The sequence below is a fragment of the Scophthalmus maximus genome, chromosome 22 (genome assembly GCF_022379125.1).
Source record: "Scophthalmus maximus strain ysfricsl-2021 chromosome 22, ASM2237912v1, whole genome shotgun sequence".
Taxonomy (NCBI): Eukaryota; Metazoa; Chordata; class Actinopteri; order Pleuronectiformes; family Scophthalmidae; genus Scophthalmus; species Scophthalmus maximus.
Genome location: NC_061536.1, coordinates 3,299,793 through 3,319,690, shown reverse-complemented (window position 1 = coordinate 3,319,690; position 19,898 = coordinate 3,299,793). Strand labels below are relative to the sequence as shown.

The window sequence follows — 19,898 nt, the reverse complement described above, 5'->3', positions numbered from 1 at the left end:
GCCTTTTTTTTTGCTGTAATGGAATTGGTTTAATTATTGGGCAATTCTTTGGAAATATGATGTATGAAGATAATTCATAGTTTTGAATTGTTGCCGTTTGTCTTCCATCCCTATCAAAATCACCCAGAGTTCGATTCAAAATGAGGGGGGGTGTCATGTGTATCTGTGTTCATGAATATGTTAAAAAAAAATAAGAGTTGCTTTACAAATTGGCAACATAATCTAACTCACCCATATGGTTTACTGGTTAATGTTCCCCTATGATGATTCAGTAGTGAGGGAACTTTGTAGTGTGTGTGTGTGTGTGTGTGGATCCCAGAGAGAGGAGAATGTCCTTAAATCACAGGGGCTGGCTAACCAGGGACGGCTGGCCTGTGTTGGACCTGTTAATCGAGCGTTAAAATGGCCCGTCATAAACCACTGGCCACAGACTTCAGCAAACAGCCATAAGACCTGCAGGAACACACTCGCTCTTTTTCTGACTGCCTTCTGTCTACCCAGCTACACACACACACTAACACACGCAAAAATATTACATACACACCCATTCACTGACACCAGCCACACACACACTCGCACAAACAACATGACATCACCAGAGTCCACGGTCTCTCACACATGTACAGTATAGAAGTTCAGTGACTTCATCTGCCTAACACAGATGTTATCTCTTACACACAAACACGTGGACACACACTCAACATAAACAAGTCATTACACATACACACACACACACACACACACGGTGAATCAGGCCTGAGACAGTGACGCAGTTTCAACACCATTACGTAAATGAGCAGAGCTTGCATGTGTTGTGAAATGCACGAGAGAAAGGGAGAGAGATCCAGAGAGAGTTTATGGTGCATGACATCATCTGATCTGAGGTCTGTGGGTGGCGCACATTGTTGCAGTTTGGCAAAGATGACAAACTGGCGTTTGGATTTACTGACTATCAGCCTGTATTTGCTAAAAAACAAACAGCCCAATCAGCAGTGATGAGCAACAGACAACTCCGGTGCACACACGCTGCACGGTGTGGACCCCGGACAAGATCCTAACAAACATGCGAACGCCGCAGTGGTCTGCTCTCGACTGGATCTGAATGTGACGGCATGAGTTGGATGTAAATTTAACTCCAACCATTACATAAGCGGATGACTGTAACTTGTATACTTGGACGCCGTTTGAAGTATCTGTTTCCATTTACTTTTTTAAGACACACATTAGTCGCACATTACCCCTCGATTCGCGGATAGAAATAGTCAGAAACCGCAATGTGTCACTTCAACAGCTGAGCCACTGGTGAGCACAACGCTACATGGGCTCCGAGGTCAGCAGGTTCGTGTGACCTATGACCTGAAACACCTTCTTTTTTCTTTCACAGACCAGGTGATATCAAGCTCGGAGTGCGCAGTTCTCTAGAAAAGTTCCCATGCTGGCTGTTCAGAGCCACTCAGAGGTGAAGATGCAAAGGGGGTAACGGCTGGTATTGCCACTGAGTTATGGAGGTGGTTGTAATCTCAGTGGCGTTGTCTGCTCCGGGCCACCAGCCAGAGACTTCCTGGCTGCCGTCACACTCTTTCTAGTATGACTGCACTCGCACACGCACGCACACACGCACGCTGTAAAACATCCCTTGGCCTCACTGAAAGCAAAACTCAGTGATTCACATCCATGCAGGGGGAAGGAGCTCAAAACACAGAGTGACATCATCACAACTTCCTGTTTCCCCCCCGTTGCCACGGCAACCGTAATTTGCATACCTCAGGCGATTGGTGGATGATGAGTCAGTCCCATGTTGCACTTCTTCAGCCACAACAAAACCCTCCCCAGCTCGGGCTGCAGCTCCGGAAAGCCTGACCAAACATGGCAGAGGTGTTACTCCACGGCTCAGCTCGGCGGAGATGTGAATGACCAAAGTCCCTCCTGGTGTTTTAATGTGGCCCGTGGGGAATTCCTGGCATAACATAACCAATCTCCCAACGGTGAAATTTGGAAAATTTGGAAATCAGAGAACTTTGACTGGAAACCATTACAGGGGATCCACAGGCCGGAATATTTCAAATCTCTAGTAAAAACTGCCACACTTTATATAAATATAAAGACCCTGTGTCCTTATGTCTGGATGGGTTGCAACTCTTTGACCGCTGATCGGGTATTACATTAAAACAAAATATGAATAATAATAATAATAATAATAAACCCCAGTCTGTAACAACGTGTTGCACGTGACCAATAAATTTGACATATCCCTTAGAGAATTTAAAATGTTATAATCAATAGTGTGTTTTGTGATAATTTTTAATATTTTATGTTCTATTTTGTACATACCTATTGGTATTTTAAATTGATTTCTATATTCTGCTGTCCACTTTGCTGCTGTGACGCCCAAATGTCCCCGTTGTGGGACGAATAAAGGTTTATTTTGTCGTATCTTATCTTATCTAATGTAATACAATATGTAAACATGCATGATTGTCTCTATTAATTATCTCTGTTGCTCGACTGTTTGCTGTGTCAGAGTTGACATACAGTGTCTTATTGTGTTCATGTCTGATTAGGTGATTTTGTTCTAAAGAGACATTGATCCCAATGAGTGCAACTGATTTAAAAGTAAATATCTGTGGGGTGGAAAGCACAACTTTTTGCGACATCAGCGAATTTTTTTAAAAGCGCGTTTTCGAGACAAAGTGAAAACTAGTTTGTGTTTTAAAAATGAGAAGAACAAATACAACGGCATCATAATCCTCGGAAAAGTTTTTTTTGGGGGGGGGGGGGAAGCAGCCCGGCGCTGTTGCCTATTTCGACGCATTGCACTCGATACAGTCGCTGGGACGTCCCGTTCGGAGAGAGGGTAAATAAATACCCCTGACTGTTTCTGCCCCGTGTCCCGTCACGTTGCCGCTTGTGTGTTTGACTTGGCTTTCACTGTCGGTTCCAGATCCACCGCCGTGCCGCTGTCCTGTCCCGTCGTGTTCCGTCCCCCTACCGGCCGGTGTCGTAGTCCCGCCCCCCCCCCCCCCCCCCCCTCTCTCCCTCTCTCTCCCTCTCTCCGTACGGGACCGCAATGATTTAGAAGTTCAGGAATCCCACGTGACGTCACCGGGGGGATGATGTAATGCTTCTGTAAATAGAACGTATTGTAATCTCGCTCCAGTCCAACGTGGTTCCTCTCTGGAGCGCCGCTTGTCCCGCTCTACTCGTAGGTAAGCCTCCGCTATAATCTATACCTTCATTCACAAAAAAAACTTCCAACTCCAACCACCGCTCTGCCGACACCAAACCACGGCGCCGCTGACATTGTCTAATATTTAACATTATTCATTTTTTTTTTAACGGTGCCGGGAAGTTAACGGGGCAAGTTTCTTTTTTTTCTTCTTTTCTTCTCCCCCCCCCCCCCCCCCCCCCCAACCCCCCAACCCCCCCGGTGAAGCCTCCCCAGCGAGGCGGACGTCGTGTTGAGCGCCGAGGGTCTATCTTGGGGGGTGGGGGGTGGGGGGTGTGACAGCGGTCTGCGCGCAGCGGTGCCGGGCTGGTTCATGAGCGGAACAGGTTGCTCCGCGGGGCCGTAGATACGAGCGAGCCGCTCGGGGTGAATCTCGTCGACACCGTCGGGAGGAGAGGATTTTTTTTTTAATGCTGCTCGGAAAAAAAGCGCCGCTTAAATGTGAGCCGAGCGACCGGCTCGATGCTGCTGACGTTCATCCGCCGAACATGGGAACTTTGACAAGTAGTAAGTGACTGGAGTTGGAGGATTGTTTGGGGTTTTTTTTTTTTGGGGGGGGGGGGGGGGGGGGGTTATGTGATCCATAAGCGCAGGGTGATTTTAAAATGTGTGTGTGTGTGTGTGTGTGTGTGTGTGCGCGTGCTATTATGTCATTCACCGTCATCGCTCTGATCTGATGGTCACGAGCGTGTGTGTGTGTGTGTGTATAGGCAACGACAGAGGAAGAGGCGGGAAGACATGAACATAAAGTTGGTGCTTTTTGGTTGGTGCAATATAATTGAGTTAATCCCTTTTAAACTGCCAACGTGTTGTCTGCGCTGGTCTGTCGTTGGATTGTGTGTGTGTGTGTGTGTGTGTGTGTGTGTCGTGGGTGACGTCACTGTGCGTTGAGGTAACCACTCTGACAGAAGGCTTCTTTTTTTTTTCTTCTTTTTTTTGCTGGAGATGTGCTGAGTCTGCTCATCGTGGATCATAGGGGGGTTGGGGGTGTTGAGGACACTGACCATTATCTTCCATTGTGTCAGGGTTTTATCTCAGAAGTATGGGATTATGTTGGATGGTTTCCAAAAAATGATACATACTGTTACAAGTTGTAGTTTTATTTCAAAGAAAAACGCCAAAAAGGCGAATCCCGCTTGTTTAACCGAGTCTGTAAATTATCTTAATATCTACCTCGATTTGTATCTATAAATGTGGCACTGTGAACACATACTGTCTCGTAACACACAACCGTTCATGCTCAGACACACACACACACACACACACACACACACACGCGCACGTATGAAGTCACCTTGCCTGGGGTTGGAAAATGGGGGCTGAGGCAGGTTCAAACCTGTCAGGAGTATAGGCCTACAGTGCTGCCCTCCCTCTGCCACCTCCCTCCCTCATTCCTTCTCTTCCACTCATTGTGTCATCCTCCTCTCTCTCTCTCTTTCTCTCTTTTTGTTGCTCTCTTTTTCTCTCCCTCTCTCTCCTCGTCTCTCTGTCTCTATCTCACTGCCACTTGCCCTTTCCATTCCCCTCTCCATCACCCTAATGTAACCCCCCTCCTCTACACACACACATATACACAGACTTTCCATTTCTTATGGAAGCATTTACTTTTGGCCCTTTCTTTCCACACTTCTTTCTTTAGCTCTCACTCTTTCCCATAACATTGGGACCCACTCTCCCCTCACGCAAAACAGTATCAGAGCGCACCCAAAGAAAGAAAAATCACTTCTTCTTCCTTACCAGATTTAAGATGATGAAAAGTTGAGGAGGGTCGACCTAATGACCTCTGGCGGTGTGTGAACCTTGTCTGGTGACACGCAGCTCAGAGAAATGCCTGAGGTCGGGGAGTTGGAGGCTTCTTCTTTTTGCTCTCAGTGGAAAATGAAGGGGCCGGCAGCAGTAGCGCGTCGTCATAACTACCCCCCATCAGTGGCTTTAATATCTCCACTGGAGCGCTGACTGGGTCAAACTGGGTTAGTGAACTGCAAGCGGGTTTTCATTTGTGTGCTCTATTCTGCGTTTGTGTTGATATACAGATATGGTGACTTGACTGCGAGAACGCAGCCTGTCATCACACTCGCATCATCAACAAATAAATTGGGAAAAACACAAATGGATTTTGCGTCTCATAGTCTTTGTCCTGATAAAAATCACTGCCTACAGTGTACAGCGATGCTGACAAAACCAAAAGACTGTTGCACTGCTGCTGGCACCAAAGGGATAATTGTCTCAGCATGAGGCATTCATCATCTGGAGGCATCTGCCTAATAATGCACCACTTCCATAATGCATAAGATGTGATAATGGGAGGATAACTGTACAGTATCTTACACTCTTGTTTCTGAAAGAATTTTCTCTGTGTGGATAGAAATATATTTAATTGAGAATTAAAGGCTGCCCACTGAATGCCACCATCGTCTGACCTTGTGACCGGAGGCAGTGTGATGATGCCGCAGCTTTAATAGGTCTGTTCTTGCTTCTCGTTGCTCTGTAGGTTTGTGGATGACATGAATGACAAACAGGACAGGCCTCATGTGTGCGGCGCCCCCGGCTGCTCTCAGGTTAGTTGTATACTGTATGTGTGTGTGTGTGTGTGTGTGAGGCCACAGTGCCACAAAGAGAACTATACAGTTATCATTATAAAGCTTGATTAGTGAACAACTAAAATGTTGTAGAGATGATTACATACGTGCTTATTATTTATGGAAAATGCAACTGAATAATAAGTAGTTGTATGAGGTCAACTGCACAGCCGTTGTCCCTGTAGGCTCATAATTATAGGATTATCAAGGTTTTACTTGTCACATGATCGTACAATATGTGCATATGCAGTAGCATACACTTAAGGCCCGGGCTAAAAGGGCTAGTGTGTGATAAGGAATCATGTTTTTAGAATACAAATAATTAGAAAAATAATTGGACGGGGGGAAAAATCTAACATTTAGTCGACAGCGTATTTGGACCATTGTGAATGATGAGTCAGCCAGCAGGGATCAGCTGATTTTAACTGAACGTGCCCTTCCCCATGTGCCATGCCGTACAGCTGCACGCATCTCTTCATATCTTTTTCACTCTGTCGGTGTGCCGCAGCGCTTCCAGTTAGAGGAGCACCTGGTCATCCACAGACACAAGCATGAGATGACCCTCAAGTTCCCCTCCATCAAAACAGACACGGCTTTCACAGGTGAGACCGCGGCACAGAGCTCTGCTCCCACATCCACCGAGCTTGTCCAAACATCAAACTGGCTCCAACATTGTACAGTTTGTGTGTTTGTGGTTTCTCCGATCAGCTTGCCTTCCTCTGCTGCTCATTTATATCATATTTCACTCACTCTGGCTGCATGTATGTGTGTGTGTGTGTGTGTGTGTGTGTGTGTTGACCCTTTTTCAGGATCAGTGTCCAACGAGGAAAATGAGGGTGCTGCGTTGTACAGTATGAAACAGATAAGCTCGATACAAAAAGCTTCCTTCCCTCCGATAGTCTGTGCTGTGAAACAGAGCTGCTCGTGTTGCAACATGTAAAGTACACCCCATCAGATTACACCAAACACGCTGATAACACCATCGCTCAAGGCCCACTTTGAGACCCAATTTTTAAAAAGTGGGGAGGGGTTGCACGCGGGTCAACACAAACCATCTTAAATACTTTAATCTTTATTTTCACATTGGTTAAGAGTAAGGGAAGCAGGAGACGGTCAGCCGGGAGGATGGCATCAATATAACCACGCATTCACGAATAGGGAAACTTCACTTAGCCATGCACTAAACACTGATTTGTTATCATGCACACCAGGGGTTGATGATTATAATACTGTGCTGATCAATTGACCAATATATTACAAATATCAGATTCACCAATATCAGATTTACAGCTGCTGTTGCACACAGTAAATACACGTCCAAGTTCACAACAAACAACTACTTTTATTTCAGAGTAATTTGCTTTGTATTTCCTTGAAGTCTGTAAATTGTGAGAGGATTAATAATATGACAGCCATGCAGCCCAAAGGAAACCTAATGAGTAGTCATAACATTTTCAATTTTAATATCACATACGACAACAAAAAGCAGTAAATCCTCACATTTAAGGAACCCGAGAATGTATCCGAGTATTTCTGCATTGTATTCATTCTGCATTGTAAGGCGGCTGTTGCTCAGGAGGTCGGTCGTCCACTAAACTGAAGGTTGGTGGCTCGATCCCAGCTCCCCTGGTCCGCACACTGAGGTGTCTTTGGGCAAAACACTTGACTCTAAATTGCTTCTGACGGCTCTTCTGGCAGTGTATGAATCTGTATGAATGTGAAAAAAAGCGCGGTAAATAGCAGAACTGTGTTAATGGGTGAAAATATGGTCCATTTACCATGACACATTCACTATAGACCACTGTCATATGACACAGCCTGTTACCATAGAAACAGCTGTCTGTCTCTACATAAACATCAACATGACATCTAGCCTCTGCAGAGTCTCCCTATGGGTCTTTCTGTGTGTGTGTGTGTGTGTGTTTGTGTGTGTGTGTCCTGCAGCTTGTCACTCCTCCTGCAGGAAATCTTATGTCAAAACAAAGAACCCAGCTGACCTTTGACCCCGGCATGTTTAGACGGTTCACAGAGACATACTGATGTTATCACAGACATATAGACAGAGAAGGAGACTTGTTTCTCCTCTTGGCAATGCAACCTGGGTGATAGTTTAGGAAACTCACATTAAGCTAAAACAAAGGATACTCGGATACATTAATGAATGAACATATGAATGTCTGCTCATTTAAAAAAAAAAAAACAATCTCTAATGTGTGTGTGTGTGTGTGTGTGTGTGTGTGCGTGTGTGTGTGTGTGTGTGTGTGTGTGTGTGTGTGTGTGTGTGTGTGCATTTGTGCGTGATGCTTCCAGACCAGACGCCCACGCCGACGCGATTTTTGCAGAACTGTGAAGAGGTTGGTCTGTTCAAGGAGATAGAGGAGGAGTTCCTTCAAGCACAGGAAGAGGAAAAGAGCAAACAGGTGAGGTTACAAGAAAATTAATTCTCGAGAGAATTTAGTCTTTCTCTAGCTTAGGTTAGCCCAAAAAGAATGAAACATAAGAATCAAGACGGGCTCGTCCCTTATTGTTGTTGCTGTGTTTGCTTCTGAGGTCTGTCGGGTTTGTACTTTTGTGTGACACTTGAGTTTGAGGGAGATAAAGCAGTCAGACCCAATTAGGCGCCTGCGCAGATATCTGACCTCCTGCAAGGAACGACACACTAGGCGATCACATTCTGCCCCATAAAAGAAACAGCTAGACATCAAACACGCAGGCACATGAGGACACAAGCACACCTCAAAATGTATGCGTGGATGCATACACTCAAAAATGACCTGAGATCACATACCAAGCTTTTTGTCGCTTCCGCTTCTCCCCCCAGACGCTTACCCATAATGGGCCGTCCTGTATGAACCAACACCAGCTCAAACCCCAGCTTCAGCTCCAGCACCCACCCCAGCCTCGGCACCCACATCCCCAGCCACCGCTGCACCATCCCCAAACCCACACCCTGCAGCATCCCCAGTGTCATGGCCCCACGATGGGCCCCAGCTGCAGCCTGGCTGCCCAGCAAGCTCTGTCCTCCTCCCAGCCCGGATCGGTCATCACCCAGGCCCCTTCCATGCTCACACACTCAGGGTGAGTACACCTCAAGGCATCGAAACACACACACACACACACATACACACACAAACACACACGAATATTGATTTTATTTCATCTATCCATTCGTGCAGCACTCCATCACATACACACATATTTCCTTTTAATGTTGCCTCTGCTCACCCCCGTCTCCCTCTCCTCTGTCCTTCACCCTGTCACGCCCCTTCCTGTTTCGGACGTATGATAACTAATTCTCTCTGGCACAGACTGGAAACCCCCCCCCCCCCACTGTATAATTCATCTCTGGTCTAATGAACTGAGAGGAAGAGCGAGGTTGGAAAAAAAACAAACCCCAAAACATCAATTTACTTAGAGAACAAAGTAATATAAAAAAGAAATGGAGAACCGCTGCATAATGCCCACTTAAACCCACTGACACCACCTAACACCAAACAACCGCCTCCATTATGTTTTGTTTTGTTTTTTTAGACTCTCAGTGTCTGGGCCACTTCCATGGCTCCCTGGTTATCACTCTTTTCAAGAGATAGATTAGAGGAGTTCCTGTCTTTCATCTGACCAGCTCCCAGCAGCTGCTCCCACTCTCCCTGACAGGTCAATTTTTTTCTGGATTTGTGAACGGGCAGTAGACACTGCGCCATCTCAATATCAGATTATACAGACATTTACTTTGGTGTAAATTATCACAGGAATTTCAGATGTTTCGTGAGATATTAGCGTGGCAAATTGGAAATGATGCAGTTACTTGATAAAATTGAATAAAACTCAATTTGCCTTCAAGCAATGAAAAGTAGCTAGAGACATTTGTAATTGAAAATGCAGGCAACTCTTTAACCACAGACTGTAGAAAATGAATGCTACTGTTTTTGATATAGATTATGTTTGCAACATTTATACATTTCACAATTTGAATTTGACAAATTAGAAGATTGCTAGCAACATTAAATCTTGCATAACATTGCCAACGACAACATGTCTGCAACTGGATTTTCCAATTAAAAGTATATATAAATTACATGATATGACTCTTAACATTGTATTCAGTGCTTTGATTTAAACTGGAATATGTAGAAGCATGACTGTTTTCACTGACATCTTAACCCCTTTTACTAACTTTAATTCAACTGTCACTTCAGCTCCTGTCAGCATTTAAACAGAGTCACATTGTGGGCAATTCTTTTGCAGTAATATCTTATCTTCACAATTTCTTCAGCTGTCCTTTTTTAGTGTTTGTATTTTTGTATCTACCAGTCACCAATCAATAAATAAAATTTTGCTGTTTCATATTTAAAGTGGGTTTTTTCCCCGGATACTATTTTGGGATATTTTATTTCCTATAATTGGAGAATATATATTTGGTGACAAGCAGGAAATGACAGGAAGGAAGAGATTGGGAATGAGGCATCTAGACAGACTCAAACCAGGGATTACATGGTCAGCACTTTAAATCCCACCAAGATGCCTCATATCGATGAGATTGTTTTTTTTATAGTTTGGAAGTGAAACTGTAGATTAAATGAACAAATGTTATTCTCACAAAAACAAAAGCCTTCTTAGCACCTATCAACCATAAGCATAAAACTCACTAACGCTTGCAAAACTCTGCGGTTGATTAAATTAGTCAAGGTACCAGAAGTAAGTCAGTGAAATAATAATGTCCAAACATCTGCCCAGGACCAGATAGGAGTGGTGAGGGAGCTGACAGTCATTTTTGTGCTGCAGTAAATCAGTACCAGCTGAATCCAGACCCGCTGTTAGTCAGTGAAACCAGCAAAGTGTTGCTAAATGAACCGTGGCTCGGGTGTCCGACTGTTTCTCCGTGTGTTTATCACCGGTTTCCATGGCGAACCTGGTCTCTGAGTGTCTGGCCGTTGGCCCGGTAGAACTGTTGTGGTTACATTAGGAAATGTTGTTTTGGTTCTTCTGAACTTTGTTGTACGCTAAAAGGGGGCCGCATACCCCGGATTCAGTGATGACATCGTTGCCGATGACCTCAGCACGGCCGCGGAGGCCAATTGGCAGAGAGCCAGAGCGGTTAGGTCAGCACATGGCACCCTGGGTCTCTGCATTCCCCCGCTGTGATCCCTTAGCGTCTCTCCTCCCTCTCAAGCTGTCACGTTTTTTTTTTTCCTCCCTTTTCTCTGTTTTCTTTCACTTTTTCTTTTTCACGTCATCACACTTTCCATCGTCATTGCTTCGCCTCAAACCTCCGTTTACGCCTTTTTACTCACTATACATTTTTTGGACCAGAATAACCAAAAGGGTTGGTTCAAGCAGATTACAGCTAAATGTGTCACCTACTTCTATTTGTTTGCAGCTGTGCAGTTTCAGTTTTATGTGCACACATTTGCCAATGATAATTCACCAAATAATTCTTTGTTTTTTTCTCCTGTGGGGTGTGATTACATTTTGTTAAAATAACACACACACACACACACACACACACACACACACACACACACACACACACACACACGCACTCATCTTGGTCACAGATATGCCTGCATGCAGACAACAATAAACACAAGTCTCCAGAAGGCCTAATCACAGTGGTGTGGAGGAATCACAAAAATAACCCTAGTTCAACCCTACATTGGATACAAAAATGAACCTGCAAATTTGGACAAAAAAATAAACCCACCACTGTAGAATGGCTGCGGACACAAGTAAGATTGCAGACATTTTTTTGTGTGCATAAGACACATGATTGTTTTAAATGTTTTTTATTTTATTTTGCACCACGAAATGAAAAAACCCTTCCCCTCTATTGTATTGGGGCTGAAGATAAAAATCTGAAGGGTATATAAATTCATATTATATATATTCATGGTGGGATACCTTGTGAGGTTAAAATTTTGTTATTCTTTTTTCTTTTTTAAATAACAACCCTTAAAAAAAAGATATAAAGTCCGTTAGTTCCAGTATAATTTTATCTAAATTCCCTCCACTATCATGCCTTAGATTCATCCATCCCTTGACAACACATTGACCGTCGTTATTGTTTTAGCCACATCCATCTATCCCTGCCTCGTCTGATATGAAGACCCACCCAGCTATGAGTGATTCATTTTGCACCCCTCTCTTATCCTGGATCAGTGAATCTGTAATGGAAAATTAAATATCTTTGCTTTCTTATGCAATCTTATGTTTAGCTGTTTGGCATGACCCGTCCGTCCCCCTCTCTCTCTCTCTCTCTCTCTCTCTCTCTCTCTATATGTGGCTGACCACAGCCCAGTTCCCGGGCCATTGTCCTCCCTCCTCCACATGCGGAACAGACACAGACAACCGCTGGCGGCCTCCTTACCTGGCACCCTGCCAGATCCCGCCATGCAGGGAGCATCTGCTCAGCACATGCCTGTAAGTATGGGAGACATACAGGTTACTCACACACATTCAGAGACGCGTGCATTATCAATTTATAGATGCAGGTACATAGTGGCCAAAGTGGTCAAGATTCCCCGAGTTGGAAATATTAATGGCTGACAGAAAAACTCACTTCGCTTTCGCGGATGAATTAATCAGAAGTGTCAAACTCCAGATGGATGTGACCTTGAGGGAAACTTAAGTGTTGGTGATGTTTCTTTTCTTGTCACGGTTCGAAAGGGTTATTTTTGTGTCAATTTCTTCTTTTATTCAGATAGAGAAGCAGATGTCCTGTCTCATGGGTATACCAGGTCCAGCACACAACCCCTCCTGTTCTTCGCCTCAGGTACTGACCAGCACTGATATCCTATATTCCTGTTTCTGTGGATTATTCCTAACGCCTCTGGTAATAACACTGCAGCTTTGTCAAATGTATGGTGGAGGAGCACACCGGTAATTTCCATTCATGACAAGATTACGTGCTTATAGCATATAAAAGGACCTGTTCAATTTGTTTGGCTAATACACTGATTTATTTTCTGGCAGCGAGTTAGAAAATATGCGAAACAGGATCTGTCTGTGAATTGACGAGTTGTTTATACATTTTGGTTTATGTACAGATTAAACCAATGAAAGATAATATGTTTAACAAGGCAGGTATGTTTACCTTTGCACAGATCAAAACTAGCTGTTAGTTAACCCCCCCTGTTTTTGATCTTTATGCTACTCTAAGCTGACCAGCTGCTGGCTGTAACTTACGGATATGAGAGCAAATCAATCAGTGTATTTTACCGAAATGTCAAACTACTCCTTTACATCTAAGATTTCCCTCTTCTCCCCTTTACTCAAAAATGTTACCCACAAAGTTGTGCTGGCAAAAAGCCAAAAATACATAAATCAAGAAAAAAGGCATCACACATGTGATAGATGCCCGCAATAGAAAATGTGTTGCCCCCATTTCCAGTGTTTCCACAACATACGGGGATTAAATGTCTCAGTAGGTACAATTGATTTACATAAATCGCATTTGTATTGAAATCAGCATAGATTTGGAGGAAAATGGCGAGGAGAGTGAGGTAAAACTGGACTCGGGAATCACAGTATCCGGGTGATTCATGTTACTTAGCGTGGACGCACTCATACTGAAGGACGGCCTCGATGTATCTGAGATCATTAAACTGTCAACCGTGAATGGAGATGGACTTTGCAAGGCGAACGACAGACTTTTTAGTTCATGGTTGTTTAAAAAAAGTGTGTGAGAGTGTAGACCACTAGAGAAATCATCCAACAATTATGGCACTCACACATAAAAAAGTGATTGCATTAGAAAACAGCAGCATTATGTTATGTGTGAGGTGGTGCTGAATTTTCATGACTTTACTGGTTTAGCATTAGGGGGCATGCACACACTGTCCACCTTTTCTGAAAACCTTTGGGGAGTGACCGCACAGTGGGAGGAATAAAAAAAGGCCTGCTCTAAAAAGGTGGTGGGCAGCCTGAAAGAAAAAAGCTGAAAAGCGGGTTCTTTTTAACTTGTTTGAAAAATAGGAGATGGGATATATAACTTGGCATGAAAAACATTTTTATGGGAAGAACCCTTTTTGTTTGCTCTAACCCCTGAGTTGCATCTCCTGTAGGTTTGCTTGAAAAATGCAAAACGATTCGGCGGCTTCCAGAGCATTTTAACGCTTGATACAGTGGCAAAAAACATTGGTAACAGCATTTAAACATCGTTTAACATTTGACCATAAGTGCAGTGTTTCCTCTGAGAACTTTAAAGGAGGAAATCTGCTAAATCAGGAGCTCCTCAAGACGAGTTGACCAGGGTGCTGTTGTAGTTTTTATTGACTGCCAGTGGAGCAAAACGGAATGATTTGTGATAGAATAATTAAAGAACATTCTTGAGCATCTTTGATCATGAAAGGGAGTGGAAAGGATGTGATTTTTCGGAAAAGGTCGTATTCGTGGCAAATTGATTTATGAGTTGTATATCATTAACCTCACTCACATTCTGCCCTTGGCATATTGCGTTCTAACCAGGAAATACAGGAAACAAGAGTGTAATTCTACATTGAAACACACACACACACACATACACATACACACACACACGCACACGCACACACACACACTCGACAGGAAGTTAAAATCCTAAATACTCTTCTGACCTTTTTGGTTGTTTTATTTTCCTTGTGTCAACATGGTCTCAATCTCTCGCCCTTGTAAATTTTACATTTCCTCTTTCCAGGGGCATGTAGTATGAATTGTTAAATATATGTGTGCTATCAAAAGCAACTTCGAAGGGAAAACTGTGAAATCGCCCTGCATGCAAACACGCACCCTCTCTAACTCCCCATCACACACAAGCGCACACACACACGCTCAGACTCACACAAACACACACACACACACGCACTCACACATACACACACACACACAAAGTCGTGTCTCCCTGACTTCAGAGTACTTCACGTTGGCTTACATTCATCGCAAGGGAAGTATTATAACCAGAACCACAACTGCTGCATGCCTGGCCCTAACCCTGACCTACGGTGGCCCTGAAGTGCAAATCACAGCAGCAAATAAGAAAACAAAAAGGAGTTTCACAAAACACAACAGCAAATTAGAAAACACATATTTTCTTATTTCTCAATGTGTTTTCTTATTTGCTTACTTGCTTTTTGTCCCCATAAGGAACAAACAATGTGCCTGTGTAAATAAGGTCCCCACAACATCAGCTGCACACACACACACACACACACACACACACACTCTCTCTCTCTCTCTCTCTCTCTCTCTCTCTCAGAGGTTATGACTTCATGTGCAGAGCTTGTATATAGAGTGGTAAATGAAAAGGGGTTTCAGGTTTCAGAGCCTCTCAGGTCACAGGTTCAAATCTGAAACTCTCCTAATTTTTTTTCACACACAAACACCCACCCACACACACACACACACACACACACACACAAGCACCCACACACCCTCACGCACACACACTCTTCACCAGACTCATTTTTGTTCTGTTCTGTTGTAACTTCCAGTCCCGTCTGAAACTCGCTGTAAACCCGAGGCGGCGCGCGCTAACCTTGGTTGTACAGTAACCCCACACTCGGCTCAAGTCGAGTAAAAGTAAACATTTGACAAGTGGCTCAGTGTCTCGTGTTCAGTTTCATGTCTTCATTCACTGATGCCTCCAGACAGAAATAACAGCGTGGTGTGTCATCCGGGCCAAGGCGATCCATGATGTAATCACCAGCCCCAGTGTCAGGGTGTTTCTATGTAGTAAACAGAGAAGAAATACTTGTGCCCCGTCCTGTTCAGTGTGAGTGGCTGCCTGTGCGTGTCTGTGCGTGTGTGTGTGTGTGTGTGTGTGTGTGTGTGTGTGTGTGTGTGTGTGTCTGACTGGCGGCCTGGCTGGCTGGTAGAGCTGGCACAGACAGCTCAGTGACCTCATCCTTGGCAGCCGCTAAATGTGCTTTTTTTCTAATCACTGAATGGTTGAGAGAGAGAGAAAGAGAGAGAGGGGGGGGGAGAGAAACTCAGCTTCTTCAGCAGATAGCACTATTGCCAGAGACGGGAGGGGTGATGTCATGCTCCAAACATGACCTCTCCCTCTCTCCCTCTCCTCTGCTGAGCGTAGGAGAAAGGTGAGATGAGGTTTAATTTAGCCCTGACAGTCTGTTTAGTCAGATGATACGTGGGAATGATAAAGTGTGAAGGTATCGAGCTGCACATGGCTATTGGAAAAAATACTATCCATCGCACATACAGATGTCGTCACAGATATTGATGTAGGGGCGATTAAGAGTAAAGGGCGAGGGTGGACTAAGATGGAGATTTGGGCTGCTGGACACTATTTTGAAGTAGAGCACCATCGGGGTTGACATCTATGGTTTGGCTGCCTGGACTTGAATGACCTGAAGTGGTTTGTTGGTTTGGAGTTTATATCTGCTGCTACGAACTAAGATGGTTCATTGCATATTTGAAATGTGTGTTTGTTTCATGAATTTTTTCTAATTTGCGCGGCTGGGGATAAAAAAAACATAACATGGAATTCTCATTGATATACTTTCAGAAACGGACATTTTCTCAATGTCCATTATTTTCTGGAACAAGTAATGAGGATGCTTTAAATCAAAATACATTTATAACATACCAAAGTCGTTCTGAAAACATCAAGACACAAAATACTTTCTGTAATGTTTAACATCCACATTTTTTCCTGTTGTAAATAATACTATATAATAGACATAATTATTGGGGACAACCAGCTCCTGTTTAGTGAAGGATTGGTCCTTATTATCACAACATGCACCGGGGCAATTTGGGAATCTTTATTTGTTTTTTTTTTATTCATCCAGCCTAAAATCACAAAATGCATATTTTCTTCAAAGGATAAGGTTGTTATATAGTACATACATAGAATAACAATGGGAATATAAATAACTAAATTGCAAGAGTATATGATTAAAACAGATTAGAGGAGATTTAACATCCGATCACCTGTCTGTCTCTATTCTGTCTTTCCATTTCCAAAATTAAATCTCCTCCTTTAAACTCATTCACAAGACTCTTATTAATCTCAGCGAGATCATTTGGTGGAATGAAGCATCTCTGGAGGCCATAATGAGGTTGTCAATCACTGAGGCTCCAGTTGAAATGTGCAACTCTTTGTCTCTGCGAGTTTAGAACTGGCTCAAGTAACACTGAAAGGATCTTTTGTAAAATGATTTAATATTTTCAATGAAGAGAAAATGTATATATTTTTGGTGTTGATGACGTTTGTCCTGATGGCTGCAGGTGCGCAGGGTTATCTTCTAATGAATGAGTTTTTTATTCTTTATCAGTTATTTTGATATCATCAGCTGAACCCCTTACCACTCTCACTATTCTAAATGTGCATCACATGCATACCCGGAGAATATATATTGTATAGATATATAAGATGTCCCGGTAACATTTTTTTTTTTTTTTTTTTTTAAATCATCTCATTTCCACTCAGAGATCCAAACAGACGCTGGGCCATCATTTCCAACAGCACCACCTGGGAATGGCCTCCGTCAACAACCCCAGTGCCTCTGTGGGTCACGTGATGGACATGATGTCACACTGCCACCAGGCACCTCCACTGCAACACCACCCGCATCATCCGCAGCTTCCGGCTCCACCGCTTCCCTACCAGCAGCGATGCCACGCCCCTCCTCCACAGCACCTGGGAAGCTCGCACGGCCACCAGCTTCACCAGTCAGGGAATGTACCGCGCGCTCAGGCTCACCAGTCGCCGCCCTCGCACATGCACCAGGCGTCACCTCCGCTGCCTGTTTCTGCACAGGTACGACGCTTTTACATTCACACTTACTGACCTCGGGTTCCTGCGGCCGAGCACGGTGAGGTTATTTATCTATTTATTTATGCTGTTTGCAGTTATCACCAGTTGCACAGCAGATGCATCCCTCGCACCCTTCCCATTCCCAGCACGCAGTGCAGGCAAGTGGCAGCTGCATTGGCGGTGGGGCGCGAGAGGGGGGATGCAGCAACCGTCGGCGGAGGACGGCAGAGCAGGACCCCGACGAGCGCAGGCAGAAGTTTCTGGAGCGCAATCGGGCGGCAGCTACCCGCTGTCGACAGAAGAGGAAGGTGTGGGTGTCGTCGCTGGAGAAGAAAGCTGAAGAGCTGACGCACACAAACCTGCAGCTACAGGTGGGACGCACTTCTGTGCACACACACACACACACACCTATCACACACACACTATCAACCCTTTGGAGGTGTCTTAGTATTTCCCCGTGTGTTCCCAGAATGAGGTGACGTCGCTGAGGTCGGAGGTGGGTCAGCTGAAGCAGATTCTGCTCACCCACAAGGACTGTCCCGTCACTGCCCGGCAGAGAGAGGCACAGGGTTACCCCAGTGAGTAAAACTCCAGACCCTGTACCCTCTCGCTAGAAATATCACCAGACGCCTGAAGCCCAAATCATCTCCGCCCACCCCTGAGGGTATAAGTCAGATATGTTACACCTTATTTGTGCACATAAGGGAATCCCCCAAGGCTACACACACAAACACACACACACACACACACACACACACACACACGGACCTAAAACTGCATAAACAGCACTTCAGAGTCAAAACTCTGCTTTTATCCCCATTCGTGTATCAGTTGAGGCACTTTTATTCCTGGGGCGAACCAATCAGGAAGAAGCACTCTTGACCCTCATTCACATTATTATAATTTTTTTCTTAATTTTCATACTAATTGAATGAAGCAGATCTTGATGGTGTTTGAAATACTCTGGAGTAAAGTGCTATTGTTGCACTAGTTAGCATGGAACAAAAATGCAGGCCATGCACCTTTTGCACTCCAGCCAGGTTAAAGTTAATGTTCAACAATAACTGCACCTGTGACCGACCGAAAGTAAAATTACAAATGCTGCACCTTGTGGCTTAAATGGAAAGCAGCCATTGCGTTTTAAGTGTTGAGAACAATGACGGATGCAACATTGGCATGTGTTAGATCCATATATTTCTATTGTTGTCTTTTTACGTGTATGTACAGTATTCACTTGTTTAAATAAAAGAGATATTTTCCTGTAATCTCAGCTGTTTCCATTCATTCCTTGCGCGCCTGAATCCGAATGCATACAGCCCTTACCCGATTCACTCACAGATGGGACAGTCCACACGTGGTCGGTGACTTTGATTGACAGCTGTCTCTGTGTCCAGCTGCAGGGGTGAGCCCAGGAGGAAGTCCCACTCCTGTCGGCCCCGGGCCTCATCCGCAGGCCATCCAGCACAACAGCATCTCCACCTCCTCGACAGCCGCCGCAGGCGACGCGAGCCACGACCCCCATCAGCACGGACATTAGCCCTCATCGTGTAGAGGAGGGGGTTGCGATTGGATTGGCTGAATCGTACCTGACGGAAAATACCTTTTTCTGTCCTAACTACGCTGAAGTCTCACCAAACTGTGGATGCATATCGCTTTGCGTTATAGATGAAATACTGAACCGGATAGGTGAATGTATAACTCCGCATGAGGTGTTTCACATAATTCTCATCTTGCCTCGTTGGAGAGGATAACGAAACCACATACAGGTACATCAAGGGGGTTTCATTTCCATAACAGGTGCAAAAAAATGCCCTTCTCTGAAAGCTTTGTTAAAAACTGTGATGGTTGGTGGCAACTCACTGCATCCTGTGTTTGTTCAGAAAGTGTCTGTTTCTGACCATTGCCTGCTACTCGCTGACTATGCACCCACACTATCCCAAAGCATAATTTCCGTCTTCTCTCGCTCTTTTATCTTGCACTAATCTTAAAACAAAGCCTATAGTTTGTATCTTTAACTGAGCAGCTGCAAGTGCACACCTCATGCCTTTTCTCTGAAGCAGAGGCAGCTTGTCAAAACTATGTATTTTTCTACGTCTATACTAATAAGAAGACAGACATTTTATTTTGTTTCCAGATTTCAAATCAAACTCACGTGTATTTTTGAAAGCCATTTTTAAAAAACATGTTAAACACAACTGCCCTAAGATACTAAATATGTATAAACTGCACTTCATGTCTCAAGTCTTGACAATTTAATTTAATTTTCGCTTAAGTTACACTTTTTGTACTGTAAAGATGTTGACAATCGCTGTAAATCTAATGCTAAAATAAAAACCCTTAT

At 44.2% G+C, this 19,898-nt stretch overlaps 1 protein-coding gene across 10 annotated transcripts in view; it reads left to right on the top strand.

Moving 5' to 3' along the window:
* creb5a (cAMP responsive element binding protein 5a) overlaps positions 1–19,898 on the top strand; it is a 21,778-nt gene extending 1,880 nt beyond the window's left edge. For 2 of the 10 annotated variants that reach the window (XM_035620332.2, XM_047330081.1), the window contains 11 exons: positions 1,385–1,459; positions 5,718–5,784; positions 6,314–6,407; positions 8,116–8,225; positions 8,627–8,883; positions 12,096–12,222; positions 12,503–12,574; positions 17,231–17,560; positions 17,653–17,928; positions 18,027–18,135; positions 18,952–19,898. In XM_035620332.2, the coding sequence (XP_035476225.2) occupies positions 5,731–5,784; positions 6,314–6,407; positions 8,116–8,225; positions 8,627–8,883; positions 12,096–12,222; positions 12,503–12,574; positions 17,231–17,560; positions 17,653–17,928; positions 18,027–18,135; positions 18,952–19,094 (1,572 nt within the window). In that variant the 5' untranslated portion in view covers positions 1,385–1,459; positions 5,718–5,730 and the 3' untranslated portion in view covers positions 19,095–19,898. Of the gene's footprint in view, positions 1–1,384; positions 1,460–3,083; positions 3,207–3,516; positions 3,734–5,717; positions 5,785–6,266; positions 6,408–6,614; positions 6,742–8,115; positions 8,226–8,626; positions 8,884–12,095; positions 12,223–12,502; positions 12,575–17,230; positions 17,561–17,652; positions 17,929–18,026; positions 18,136–18,951 lie in introns of those variants that run through there. The other 8 variants (XM_047330078.1, XM_035620331.2, XM_035620335.2 and 5 more) reach the window with 8 other exon arrangements.